General features: G+C 44.0%; 1 protein-coding gene across 1 annotated transcript in view; it reads left to right on the top strand.

Moving 5' to 3' along the window:
- The window catches only part of TCTN2 (tectonic family member 2), a 28,347-nt gene extending 16,617 nt beyond the window's left edge, over positions 1-11,730 (top strand). Inside the window, exons 12-18 of the mRNA XM_069557672.1 lie at positions 1,063-1,143; positions 2,043-2,154; positions 5,673-5,779; positions 9,050-9,206; positions 9,987-10,112; positions 10,756-10,844; positions 11,509-11,730. Coding sequence (XP_069413773.1) covers positions 1,063-1,143; positions 2,043-2,154; positions 5,673-5,779; positions 9,050-9,206; positions 9,987-10,112; positions 10,756-10,844; positions 11,509-11,612 — 776 coding nt within the window. The 3' untranslated portion in view covers positions 11,613-11,730. The remainder of the gene's footprint in view (positions 1-1,062; positions 1,144-2,042; positions 2,155-5,672; positions 5,780-9,049; positions 9,207-9,986; positions 10,113-10,755; positions 10,845-11,508) is intronic.
- The last annotated feature ends 2,658 nt before the right edge of the window (positions 11,731-14,388 follow it).

Genomic DNA, 14,388 nt, shown 5'->3' with positions numbered 1-14,388 from the left:
TTTATTGAAATATGTGTTTTGGTGTTATAAAGCTTCTAAAAATGGGAAATATTTGATCTATCCTGAAGGAAAGACCTTTGGGGTGCACATTAGATATGTTAAGATCAGAAGAGCAGTGGGCCCTGAATGGCTCACAATCTAGCAGTCAGAGGCGCTTTACAAAGGAGAGGAACACTCCGGTAATGAACAGGCCCAGGGGTTCCCTTGGACTTGAGGTGTCCAATTCTAATTTTCCCTACAGGAGCCCTGGAGAAGGAGATGGCAACCCACTCCAGTATTCTTGCCTGGAGAATTTCCTGACACAGGAGCCTGGCAAGCTACAGTCCATAGGATCGAAAAGAGTTGGACATGGCTGAACGACTGACACTTACTTAAGAAGAATACAGCTAAATATTAACAGTTGTTGACTTTAGGTGGCGGCTGTATTAAGTGAGGTTCATGGTGTTACTTTTAACTTTCCTGTGGTTGTGAACTTTTTCACATTAAAAAGGTGGAAACCGTAAGCTGGATTACTAGGAAATGGATGGGAATAGGAGCTAAATCAGACCTTGGGGTTGAATTAGTTTACTGGAAAAAGGCTACATGGGAAAGTTCCTCTGGTTTTACGTTTCCTTTATGAGCCCCTGTGATAAGTTGTACTAATCACTCAGTGAGTGTTCATGAACTGGCCTGCCCAGCAGCTTATTCTCCAAGGTGAGAGTTCTAAGACTGACTCCTGCCTAGTTTTCACTTCTCAGATTTCACTTTAAAAGTGTCTTCAAAAAGCCACACTAACATCTGTGTTTTAGAGTCTGAAAAAGAACATGTCTATAACTGAGTCACTTTGCTGTACACCTGAAACTAACACAGCATTGTCATCAACTATACTTCAATAAAAAACGAAGCAAATGAAAGGAGTGATGTTGATGTCCTTCTCTCGAAGCTATTCTGAAAAAGAACTTTGAGCGCCTATTTCCATTCGTTGTGGATTCCTTCCTTCTGTTGTTTGATGAGCTAGCGCCTGTTGCTTTGAAATAAACTAAGAGGGGAAGATGCTCATTCTCCTGTGTTGTGTTTGTCTAGGTTACCAACTTGGCAAGCCTGTTCGAGCTCTAAGCACCAATGGGACGAATAATGTCACAACTTTATACCTTTGGTATTCTGGTAATCTGATTTGATGATATGACTAGCTTTCTGGTGAACTAGCAGAGAAGGCAATGGCAACCCACTCCAGTACTCTTGCCTGGAAAATCCCATGGACGGAGGAGCCTGGAAGGCTGCAGTCCATGGGGTCGCTGAGGGTCGGACCCGACTGAGCGACTTCACTTTCACTTTTCACTTTCATGCCTTGGAGAAGGAAATGGCAACCCACTCCAGTGTTCTTGCCTGGAGAATCCCAGGGACGGTGGAGCCTGGTGGGCTGCCATCCGTCTATGGGGTTGCACAGAGTCAGACAGGACTGAAACGACTTAGCAGCAGCAGCAGCTGGTGAACTAGAATTGGAAATATTGCCATATTTTGAATCTGATCAAGTAACCAATTACTTTAAAGCCTGGTGTGTTTATTTAGCCTAGGGGTGGTTGTTTTCCATGCTTCTACAGCTTCCTTTTTTCTTTTTTTCTATAAAAAAATGTTAACACCGTTTTCACTTGAAGTGCTGATTTTCAATAAGAGAGATTTAAATATGAAAGTGACTGGAGAGTCCATTGTCCTTGTTGTCATTGATTAACCCAAGATGGTGCTAACCAGAGACAGGAAAATAGTTTCATTCCAAACTATGGAAAATCTTTGCATCAGTGGTAATTACCCACATGTGCCAGAAGGCATGAAATTTCAGATTCAGAATGAACCCCTGATCCCCGTCCAGGTATTTTGATACAGAAAGAAGCCTTTGTTCAGCTTTCAAAGGATTAGAGTAACAATGACCTCATTTCTAGAGAACTGGAAACTATTTCTGCTTATTGTTCTCTGTTTGTTTTTTTCTTAAGAAAAACTTTGAGGTAAATCTTTTACTTAATTTTGTTTTGCAAAAATAGCAAGAAAATAATCTTTCTATTTTACAGCCGGAAGGAGTTTGTGTTCAACAGCAACTGTCAAACCCATTTTATTTGGAGAAAATGCACTCTCTGGGTGCCTTTTAGAAGTTGGAATTAATGAAAACTGTACTAGGCTTAGGTGAGTGTCTCACTGATGGATTTATCTATGTTTTGAGTGGTTTGCTTAAATTTAATCCTCTGCCCACCCCACCCCCCCACCATGAGTATGTAAAGACAGCATGAAAAACTTCCGCCTGAATGAAACTTATGTGATAGTAAACAGTACAAACTTCCAGGGACTTCCCTGTGGTCGAGTGGTTAGTAATCCATCTGCCAATACAGGGGAAACGGGTTCGATCCCTGGTCCAGAAGATCCCATATGCTTCGAAGCAGCTAAACCGTCAGGCCACAGCTAGTGAGCCTGTGCTCTGCAGCAAGAGAAAGCCCGCATGCAGCAACAAAGACCCAGCGCAGCCAAAAAATAATGCATAGATTAAAAAAAAACAAAAAACAGTACAAACTTCCAGTACAATTTAGAGTTGATTCAAACCTCCGTATAAGTGCAAATAGACACTCTCCGACGTTTCATCCGTATTTATGCAAATTTCTCTGGGAAGTTTGTTCACATCACTGGAAACCCCACATTCCTAGAAAATCAGAGAAAGGGTTGGAGCTAAGTGTCATTGGTGATTAACATTTAAAGAATTTTTAAGCTTTGTTACATGGTGTATAAAGGTTATCTGGGTGGGATTTGGAAAATTTATGGATATTCATATGCATTCTTTTTTTTTAATTGATGCAAAATTCACACAACATAATCATTTTACCAGGTGACTGGCATTTAGTGCTTTCATAATGTTGTACAACTACCACCTCTGTTTAGTTCCAACACATTTTTGTTTCTGCAACATGAAACCTATACTTTTTATTTTTTAATTAAAAAAAATATTTATTTGGCTGCAGCAGGTCTTAGTTGCAGCATGTGGGATGTAGTTCCCTGACCAAGGATTGAACTGGAGCCCCCTGTGCTGGGAGCTCAGAGCCTTAGCTGCTGAACCACCAAGGACATCCCTGAAACCTGTACCTTTTAGAAGTCACTCTCTAGTCCTCCCTCCCCTCAGCTCTGGCAACAACCAATTCACTCTCTGTCTCTGTGGATTTACCTATTCTGAATATTTCATATAAATGGTCTCCTGTACTTTGTGACTTTTTATGTCTGACTTTTCTCACTTAGCATTCTGTTGGTGAGATTCATCCATGTTTGTAGCCTGTGTTGGTGCTTCATTCTTTTTCACAACTGAATCATATTCCATTGTATGGAGATATAGATATATATCTATATATGTGACATTTGTTTATTCATTCCTTAGTTGATGGATATTTGAGGCATTTCCACATTTGTGGAATAGCGCGTTGTGAATTGTGCTTTAAACAGCCTTGGGTCGCTTTTTGTCTGAGCGCCTGTTCTCAGCTCTTCTGAGTGTGTGCACAGGAGTGGAATGGCTGGATCATCGTGTTCCATTCTTTGAGGAGCTGCCATGTTGTTTTCCACAGAGGCTGTACCATTTTGTATTCCCACCAACAGCGTAAAAGGGGTCCAGTTTCTCCACATCCTTGCCAGCACTTGTTTGTTGTTTTGGCCATGCCATTCAGCAGGAGGGCTCTTCGTTCCCTGACCAAGGATTGAACCCTCACTCCCTGCAGTGGAAGCTTGTAGACTTAAACACTGGACTGCCAGGGAATTCCCCCTCCCCAACACTTGTTATTTTCCAGTTTTCTGAATAATAGCCAACCCAGTAGATGTGAAATATTAATATCCTCAGATATGCAGATGACACCACCCTTATGGCAGAAAGTGAAGAGGTACTAAAAAGCCTCTTGATGAAAGTAAAAGAGAAGAGTGAAAAAGTTGGCTTAAAGCTCAACATTCAGAAAACTAAGATCATGGTATCTGGTCCCATCTCTTCATGGGAAATAGATGGGGAAACAGTGTCAGACTTTATTTTTTGGGGAAGACGCTTACTCCTTGGAAGGAAAGTTATGACCAACCTAGATAGCATATTAAAAAGCAGAGATATTACTTTGCCAACAAAGGTCTGTCTAGTCAAGGCTATGGTTTTTCCAGTGGTCACATATGGATGTGAGAGTTGGACTGTGAAGAAAGCTGAGCGCTGAAGAATTGATGCTTTTGAACTGTGGTGTTGGAGAAGACTCTTGAGAGTCCCCTGGACTACAAGGAGATCCAATCAGTCCATCCTAAAAGAGACCAGTCCTGGGTGTTCATTGGAAGGATTGATGCTGAGACTGAAACTCCGATACTCTGGCCACCTCATACGAAGAGTTGACTCATTGGAAAAGACCCTGATGCTGGGAGGGATTGGGGACAGGAGGAGAAGGGGCCGACAGAGGATGAGATGGCTGGATGGCATCACCAACTCAATACACATGAGTTTGGGTAAACTCTGGGAGTGAAGGACAGGGAGGCCTGGCGTGCTGCGATTCATGGGGTCGCAAAGAGTCGGAGACGACTGAGCGACTGAACTGAACTGAGTAGATGTGAAGTGGTATCTTCTTGTGGTTTTGATTGCATGTATTGTAGAAGGAAATAAATACACTGGCAACCCACTCCAGTATCCTTGCCTGGAGAATTCCATGGACAGAGGAGCCTGGTAGGCTATAGTCTATGGGGTCACAAAATTTGAGCAACACAGACATGACTGAGCAACTAACACTTTCACTTTCGTTCTTACACCCATCTCATCTGAAATATATCCCAAGTGGTGTACTTCTTTGGAGAGCAGAAGAAAGGTGGAGGTGACCTTGAGAAGGGAAGAAAAAGAGTGGGAATAAGTTACCCACGGTGGCTCCTGATGGAAGGGTGCGAGGCCTGAGTCAACAGTCAAAGTCTCTCCTTTGTGGTTCATAAGATTTGTGCCTCCAGTGAGGTCACTGGAACAAGAGAGATGCTAAGTTCTAGTTCTTAATCTTAAACCTATTTTGAAAAAATTTGCTTTTGGCCACACTGGGTCTTTGTTGCTGTGTTTGGGCTTCCTTTAGCTGTGGCGAGCAGGGGTGATTCTTCATTGCAGAGCATGGGCACTAGGCATACAGGCTTCAGTGGCTGCAGGACATGGGCTCAGTGGTTGTGGCGCATGGGCTTAGTTGCTTCTTGGCATGTAGTATCTTCCCAGAGCAGGGGTTGAATCCTGTCCCCTGCATTAGCAGGTAGATTCTTATCCACTGGACCACCAGAGAAGTCCTCTTCACCTCATTTCATAGCCCAAACTTCTAGCTAATTATTTAGGTTCCTTTTACTATGGGGTTACTCTGGCCCATGAACTTATCCTGGTAACTTGACATGTGATCTACCCACCTGCCAAGTTCTGTGACACTCAAAGGAGCCTGCACGTGATTCTAGTGTAAGTTACTAATGTTCTAAGTCTGAAGTGAGAGATTGCTTCCATACATCCTCCCCTTGCTGTGTAAGTTCATCTCGGGAAGACCATCCTTGAGGGGTGAGACTCCCAGCCTAGATCCCCTGGCATTTTTTTTGTTGTTTGTTTAGGCATCCAGCAAGCACAACCTGGGCACCCTCAGAAAGGACTTCAGGACAAGACTTGCTGGCCAGGAGCTGAGAAATGTCTTCCTCTCTTGCAGGGAGAATGCTGTCGAACTGCTTGATTCATTAGTACAAGTGACTCATGTTGCAATGAGAGGCAACTCCGATTACAACGATCTCAGTGATGGCTGGCTTGAAATAATACGTAAGTCAAAGCTGCACGCGTGTAAAAGATGTACCTCGGTTGCTCTGACTATGTAGTGTCAGATGTGGTATTAAAGCCTGACTTAGCAGCCATCTTTCTTTGCTGTGATCCAACAGACATTTGTTTAGAGGTTAGCTCTCCAGGTAGGAGGCGTTTCATGTCTTTTACCTCTTATTCACAATGGCTTTTTTTTTTTAAAGAGGAAATCTCCAGGAAGTTCAAATTGCCCAGTTGTTTTACAATCTAACGGTCTTTGGAAAAGGAAGTCTTAATGAAATTTAAGGATTTTGAGTGCGTGTCAGTCTGCATTCCTATTTTTGATTGCCAGCAATATGGACAGTTGAGAACTGGTTTTATAATTTACAAAAGCGATTTTGTTAACTTAAAAGGTGATAGAAAACATTGTGCTAAGTGAGAGAAGCTAGACACAAAGGAGCACATACTATAGGATTCCATTTATAATGCAGTGTCCAGAAAAGGCAAACCTATAGACACTGAAAGCAGATTAATGGTTGCCCAAGGCTCAGGCTGTTGGAAGGAAATGAAGGGTGATTGCTTGTGAGTATAGGAATTCTTTTGGAGGGGTGATTAAAATGTTCTAAAGTTGAGTCTGCTGCTGGTGGCATAACTCTGTGAATATAATTGAATTGAATTATACATTTAAATTTGAGTAGGTGAACTATTTGGCATATCAATAAAGCTATTGAAAATGAAAGAAATTAAGGTGTAACAGCGCTAATAATAGCGGGGTCACCAAGGCCAGATAAAAAGATTTGACCTTCCAGCGTCTTTGGTCAGAGGCATTTGCTCTGAGTGTTGGGGTCAGAGGGGTTTGGTGTGTGAAGAAGAGATATACTGCAGGGAGTACGTGGAACAGGCTTAGCCCCGATGAGCCCGATTTCCACTCCAGTTAGAGTGTCCATCTGGTCACTGAGCTGTGGCTCACAGGGGTGGTCTGAGGTCACAGTTTGTTGTGACAGAGCTGGAGCTAAACCCAGGGTTCCCAGCTCTTCCTCTCCTCCCAGCCAGCAAGTCTGGTAGCGTTGCTCTGATTTCTCAGGGAGTCTGGAATGCATAAGGGGCTTCCCAGGTGGCACTGGTGGTAACGAATCCACCTGCTAATGCAGGAGATATAAGAGACTCTGGTTCGATCCCTCGGTGGAGAAGATCCCCTAGAGGAGGGCACAGCAACCCACTCCAGTACTCTTGCCTGGAGAGTCCCATGGACAGAGGAGCCCGGCGGGCTACAGTCCATGTGTGCGTGCTAAGTTGCTTCAGTCCTGTTCGACTCTTTGTGACCCCATGGACTGTAGCCCGCCAGCCTCCTCAGTCCATGGGGTGGCAAAGAGTCAGACATGACTGAAGCGACTGAGCATGCATGCTTGAGTGTATAAAGGCACTTTGAATAGAGAGAGAGCATCTTTTCTTCCTCTCCTTCCTGGGATTGCCTCTTGGGGCCTGAACGAGCTATCTGATGCTGCGGCATCTGCTTTCTTAAGTCCCCTCCCGTCCCTGTGGATGCTGCTGGGAGTGCAAACCCTCCCCCCGCCCCTCGCACACCGAGTCCTGTCTTTACCCTTTCCACACCCTCGGAAGTCACTTCAGCTCGTCAGGCTGGGATTCATACAAAGGACCAACCAGACATATGCCCCTGCACTTTCCCCACCCCTTGTGATTAGGGTCTGAATCATTACAACCCCCTCTGTCCTCTCCCCTGGGGGTGGCCAGGGATCACGTAATATGTATGCCTGGCTGAGGTACTGCTGACCACTCTCTGACTCAGGCAGTGGGGTCTAGCCAGCCACACGGTTTGCCTGTCCCACTTGTGCTCAAGACCCTAAGCCCAGAGTTAGATCCTCATTTGGAAACAGAACCCAGGGGTCGGGGCTTGTCAACTCCTTGTTAACCTGTCGGCCAGGGAGGTGGGCCGTGGAGGTGCCTGTGGGATGCAGGGAAGGGGTCAATAAAGCACCGGAGAAGTAAAAACCGTGGGAAATTTCAAGACAGAAAGTCGGAGTTGGGAAGTCAGAGGTAATGGCATTGTGTTGCCCTCATGGTGGAAGCTGTTAGCTTGTGTTTTGTGTCTAAGTTGTGAGTCAACCTTGGTCCTCGTTAATGAGCAGAAGAGGAACAGTGCTGAGCCCATGTATCAAGGAGAAGGAACCTGTTGGTGACAGCCTTCCAGATCCCTGAAGAAACAAAGAAATGCCCCCAGAGTGGCCCTAGGGCTTCACATCCTGTGACTGACCTTGCTGTTTCTTCTCCTCCCACCCCCGCAGAGGCCAGTTTTCGAGATGAAAGACTATTCATGTCTTTTCCAGTTTTATCCTCTTCCATTTATATTACTGCTATGGCAGCACACCAGGAAATTGCTTTTGAACAATTTAATCTGTAGTAACTAAAGTTGTTAGTATGGATTCTAAGTGTCTTACACAAGCTTTTATTAGAACAGTGATTACGTAGACTAAGTCTCATGGCCTTTTACTGCAAGTCAATATTTCTGTTCAAATTCTGGGTAGATGTCAATGAGGAGCTTGGGAACTGAATCATGATATATGGTTTTATTAGGTGAGTCAAAGATTTTAAAATTCCAATGACTGAGTTAACATACAAGGGGACACTTTTCTTTAAGCATTTTTTTAAAAAATTATTTATTTGGCTATGCTGGGTGTTCTCATTGTGGTGGCTTCTCTTGTTGTGGAGCACGGGCTCTAGGGCGCTTGGGCTGCAGTAGCTGTGGCATGTGGGCTTAGCAGATGCAGCTCATGGGCTCTAGAGCACAGGCTCAGTAGTTGTGGCACATAGTTGCTCCATAGTCTGTAGGATCTTCCTGGATCCGGGATTGAACATGCGTCTTCTGCATCGGTAGGCAGATTCTTTACCATTGAGCCACCAGGGAAGCCCAAGGAGACATTTTGAACACGAAAAGTGAAAGTGAAGTCGCTCAGTCATGTCCGACTCTTTGCGACCCCATGGACTGTAGCCCACCAGACTCCTCCGTCCATGGGATTTCCCAGGCAAGAGTGCTGGAGTGGGTTGCCATTTCCTTCTCCAGGGGATCTTCCCAACCCAAGGATCGAACCCAGGTCTCCCACATTGCAGGCAGGGAAGCCATGGGAGGCATATAACTAGAGCCTGTTAGAGATTAAAGACTCAATCCTCTGCTTCCTGCCTAATAATATTTCCAAACTGGGGGGTTACATTACAGTACTGTAGGAAAACTGAAACTAAGTTCTTCTTTCCAAAACGAACGACGTAACATCTCTCCAGGTGCGGATGCCCTTGATGCAGGTGCAGACCCACCCGACAGCAACGTGAGTGGCATCTGCCTGGATGTTCCTGCGCAGCTGAACATCCGCATCCTCTTCTCGGATGCTGGCGCCGTGGAAGGGATGACTCAGCAGGAGATACTTGGCGTCGAGACGAGGTATGATGGCATCGAGGCTAAGTGTGCATTCGCAGGGAAGTTTCCTCAAGAGGTGGCAAAGAAGAACACCAGCAACTTCAGGCTTATAGCAGATTAGCAAGTCCAGTGGAAAGAGGGTGCCTCGTTTCCCCATCTTTCTCAAAAATGGTCTAGGAAGACTTTCGTTGGTTCAGTTTCAGTCATGTGCTCCATTCTGAACCAATCACTATGGCCAGGAGAGTAGACAGATCTGATTGACCAGGTGTAGGTGATGGGCACATTCCTAGGTTCAGGTGAGTCCCCTCTGGTCTGCTCAACTGAGAGAGGGAGAGGGTTAGTTCTGGGGAAAACTGGGGCGCAATTACTAGAAGAAAGGCAAAGGGCTGCTGGGATAGGCAAAAAGGCAGCAATAACATAGAAAGCCCTCAAAAATCGTTAGCTACTGCTGCTGTTATTACTATTACACTATTGTCTGAGACAAGCAAGTGATAAAGCAAATGAACTTTAAAAGCACCAGTATGAAATGAGATGACGGGGGAGAGGAGAAGAAGCAGAACTGGCAAAATGCTGGTAGTTGTTGCAGCCTATGATAGGTCCACAAGGGTTCATTATACAGCTGTCTCAGCTTGTGTGTACATTTGAAAATTTACACACTACAAAGGGGGAAAGGCAGCACCAGGAAAACGTGAACCGTGTGTAGGAGAAGCCCAGCTCACGTTGTTGTTGTGTCAGTTACCCAGTGTTCTTAGCAGACCAGAAGTGAGCGAGGGCTTTGTTGCCTGCGTGACCTTTCCCTCCCAGGTTCTCCTCCGTGACCTGGCAGTTCCAGTGTGGACTGACTTGTGAGGACAAGGCTGACCTCTTCCCCATCGGTGCATCGGTCCAGTTTATTAAGATACCTGCACAGTTACCCCGTCCCCTTACAAGGTAATCTGTTTGCTGACCTCAGTGACATGATCAGGAAGCAGAAAAATATATGTTCAAAACTAAGAAGTTTAGGGACCTCCCTGGCGATCCAGTGGTTGATACTCCGTGCTTCTGCTGCAGGGGGCATGAGTTTGATCCCTGGTGGGGGGAGTAAGATCCCACATGCCACGTAGTACTGCTGAATAAGTAGAAAACAAACAAACGCTTCACATCTTTAATCAAGTTTTAGATGAGGTTTTAAAAATAGCTTTCATTATTTGTTTTTGGCTGTGCTGGGTCTTCACTGCTGCCCCTGGGGACTGTTTCTAGTTGCCGAGAGCAGGGCCTACTCTGCAGTCTTGGTTTGTGGGCGTCTCATTGCAGTGACTTCTCTTGTCACAGAGCACAGGCTCTAGGCACGTGGGCTCAGTAGCTGCGGTTCTCGGGCTCTAGAGCATGGGCTCAGGAGCTGTGGCACACGGGCTTAGCTGCTCCATGGCACGTGGGACTTTCCCTGGTGAGAAGTTGAACCCACGTCTCCTACATTGACAGATGGATTCTTTACCACTGGAGCCACCAGGGAAGCCCTTTAATGAGGTTTTGATGCAACTCATCAAAAGCATGTTTTGTTATAGCTATTATAACCTTCTAAAATGTTCTGTAGATTCCAGATCAATTTTACAGAGTACGACTGTAACAGAAATGAGGTTTGTTGGCCACAACTTCTGTATCCACTGACCCAATATTATCGAGGTAGGTAAAGCCCTTTTCTGAAATGTTTATCATTATGTTACGTTAATTAAAAAACTTTTGAAAAAAGTATAAATGTCACAGGAAAGTTAAAACATATAGCAAAATTTTAAAAAGAAAACATGTACTGATGTTGCCATTTAGAAATGATCACTCTTTATGTTTTGGCTTATTTCTACCTAGTTATACCCAAAAAGTTAAGAAATAACAACATTCCTGGATATTCCTTGGTGGTCCAGGGGTTAAGACTCTGTGCATTCACTGTAGAGGGCATGGGTTTGATCTCTGGATCCCTGATCAAGGAACTAAGATCCCATAGGCTGTATGGCTCAGCCAAGAATGCCCACAAGACCAAAAACATGTTGCTTACACTGCTGTATTTAAAATGGATAACCAACAAGGTCCTACTGTACAGCACAGAGAACGCTGCTCAATGTCATGTAGTAGCCTGGATGGGAGGGGAGTTTAGGGGAGAATGGATACATCTATAGATGTATATATACATGTATGTATGTATAGCTGAGTCCCTTTGCAATTCATCTGAAACTATCACAACATTATTAATAGGCTGTACCCCAATACAAAATAAAAAGTTTTAAAAAATAAAATAATGATGATGAAAATGACAAAAAAAAAAAGTTGCTTAGTTTGATTCATTGTCTTGCAGGAGAGCCTTACTCTCAGTGTGTTGCCAAGAGCTTACTACTGGTATCTTTCATCGTATTAGCTGTATTCCTCAGTAACCCCTGGATCAGAATACACAAAGCTTAGAATTCAACTACCGTCTGACTTCTTACAGATCATCAGCTTCTACGTCAGGGATTTGTTGTCCTCCTGTGTGCCTCTCTGTAAAATCTTAATAAATGAAATATTTTATTTTTATAGAAAATTTTATTAAATGCTCCACAAATTAAATTCACATACGTAGCTATCCAGACGTTCAAAGCAATTCAGAGTGGGTGTTCTCACCGATGCACCAGAGTGAGCAAAATGCATGAGAGGGTCAACTGTGTCAATAAGTGTAATTAGGAACTTATTATAGATAAGTTCCATCACAGATTATGAAAGTCATAGGAGTTTTGGTCCAAATGTTATTCCTACCATAGAGAGTCAGTCTTTGAATTTTTTATGTATTTCTGTTGCAATGATAAGTTTCCACTATTCCAAAGAAAGGATTAGAAATGCATTAAAGTCTATTGCCTTAAAATATATTCACAACCTCAAAGTTGGGAGTTATGTTTTATTTGGTGGGAATTTTTAGGACTTCGAGCCCGGGAGACACCGTCTCAAATGATCCTGAGAGAATTGCTCTGAGGAGGTGAGGAGAGGAATCACGTTATATAGAAGTTTTGCAACAAAGGGCAAGTAGTTTGAGCATCAAAAGATTATTGTTAATTAAAACCAGATATCCCAAGTGAAGGGATTTTGTACTTTTCTATGTATGGGAAGTTGCAGGAGTCTGGGCCCACTGAAATCATTCCTTTCAAATGTACTTCAGCTAAATAGAGCCACTCTCCTGTATTTTTAGACTTCCTAGGTGACTCATTGGTAAAGAATCTACATGCTGATGCAGGAGACACAGGAGACAGGGTTTGATCCCTGGGTCGGGAAGATCCCCTGGCGTAGAAAGTGGCAGACCACTCCAGTATTCTTGCCTAGAAAGTTTCATGGATAGAGGAGCCTGGTGGGCTACAGTTTGCAATCCACTTCTGCAAGAGTTGGACATGACTGAGCATGTGTGCACAGCCTGTGGTTTTGCACCCTGAGGTTGCTTTCGTCAGGGCTTACTGTAGGGAGTGGCCGTAGTCTGATGACTGCTAGATCGCAGGTGTTCTGCTCCTTCCTGAATTCCTTTAGGGCTCACCATCTCACTTTGGAGGGCTGCAATTGCTCACGGCTGTGATATCCTTCTCCAGGAGGTCTTTGATATGGCAGGAAATAGTCCATTTCTGAAGTCTTAAAAAGTGTGTATAATACGAAAATCCAAAAAAATGGATGAGGCAAGATGTAGGAGTTAGGGGAAAGGACCTAACGTAGGAGGTAAGTAAAACAAAACCAGGATTGAACACAAGCCCATGAAAAAATATGCCAATGACCTTGCATTTAGTAAAGGTAGGTCCCTAATACAGTCTTCAGTTTGCAAAAAATCCAAAATATGACTAGCTATAGGAATCATGGGGACTATTGATTAAAAAATAATCTGGCTTTCAATGAAGTACAGTTTTTCCTAGTTGAGTCTTGAGAGAAAATCCTCCTGGGGCCTCTTACAAAGGGACAGACAGCACGATGCAGCATGGGGAGCGGGGGCAGAGCGGCTGTCTCCAACCACAGCCATGTGGCCACATTGCCACCTCCAGTGAGGTTTCTTGGTGGGCTAGATAAATTTAGTCATTGTTTCAGATGGACTTTGTGCACTGTGGGTAAATGGAATTTTCTAAAGCAATTCTCTTCTCTCTCTGAGTTCTGAGCATCTCTTGACATCCTGGTGCTATGTACAATGTGGTGTTGCATCTTTTCTTTTTTTTTTTTTGTCCACACCATGTAGCTTGTGGGGTTCTATTTCCTCAACCAGGGATCAAACCCATGCACTACAAACTACTGTTTTGTAATACAATGAGAAATGGAATATTTTGTGCCATATCAGTAAACAAAGGATGTCACAGTGATCAGTGATTGCAGTGACTGGTGAGCTGTTGAGCCCCAAGGGAACTCGGGAAGGAAAGAATACCTGCCACCTAGAAGCCGTCAAGATTGTAGCCACTCCCTATGGTGGAGCCTTGAGGAATCTCAGAATATGATGTGAAATAGAGTGTTTCCTGCCATATCAGTAAATAAAGATGTCACAGTTAATAGCAATTGCAGCCCTTTGGTGTGAGCTGTTGAGCCCTAAGGGAATTCAGGAAGGAGAATACCTGCTATCTAACAGCTAAGACTGTAGCTGCTCCCTGTGGTGAGGCCAAGGAAGGGAAGCTCGGGATGTGAAAACAGGATACTGGCCCCAGATAGGTGAGATGCACATGAAAGGAATGGTTTCAGTGAGCCCAGACTCTTGCGTCTTGCCATACATAGAAAATCACTAAATTCCTTAACTTCAGATATCTGTTTTTTCTTAATTAACAATAATCTTTTGATGTTCAGACTACCTTCCCCTTGTTGCAAACTTCTTTATAACCTGACTTCTGCCCCTGCTCCTCAGAACCATTCTCTCAGGATCACTTGAGACACTGTCTCCTGGGCTTGAAGTCCTAAAAATTTCCACCAAATAAAACATAACTCTCCACTTTTAGGTTGTGAATACTTTTTTTAAAGTCCTCAACATCATGGAAATACTGAATTTCTCCCCACTCTGCTGCACTCTTTCTTGGATGTGGATCTCTGTGGGTTGAGGTGATTACACCCCCTAGGAATTGAAAATTGTCTTTTATTAAAGCAAAGGAAATACCCAACTGACTGGTTCTTTGCAGTGATTCAGAGTCTTTCCCCCTGGCAGTTAGCATAACTAGGTCTGAGAAGTGACTATGAAACTTCCAGATGACGGGGAATTTAG

Source organism: Ovis canadensis, chromosome 17 (assembly GCF_042477335.2).
Source record: "Ovis canadensis isolate MfBH-ARS-UI-01 breed Bighorn chromosome 17, ARS-UI_OviCan_v2, whole genome shotgun sequence".
NCBI classification, from domain to species: domain Eukaryota; kingdom Metazoa; phylum Chordata; class Mammalia; order Artiodactyla; family Bovidae; genus Ovis; species Ovis canadensis.
This window is presented reverse-complemented; position numbering and strand designations above follow the sequence as displayed.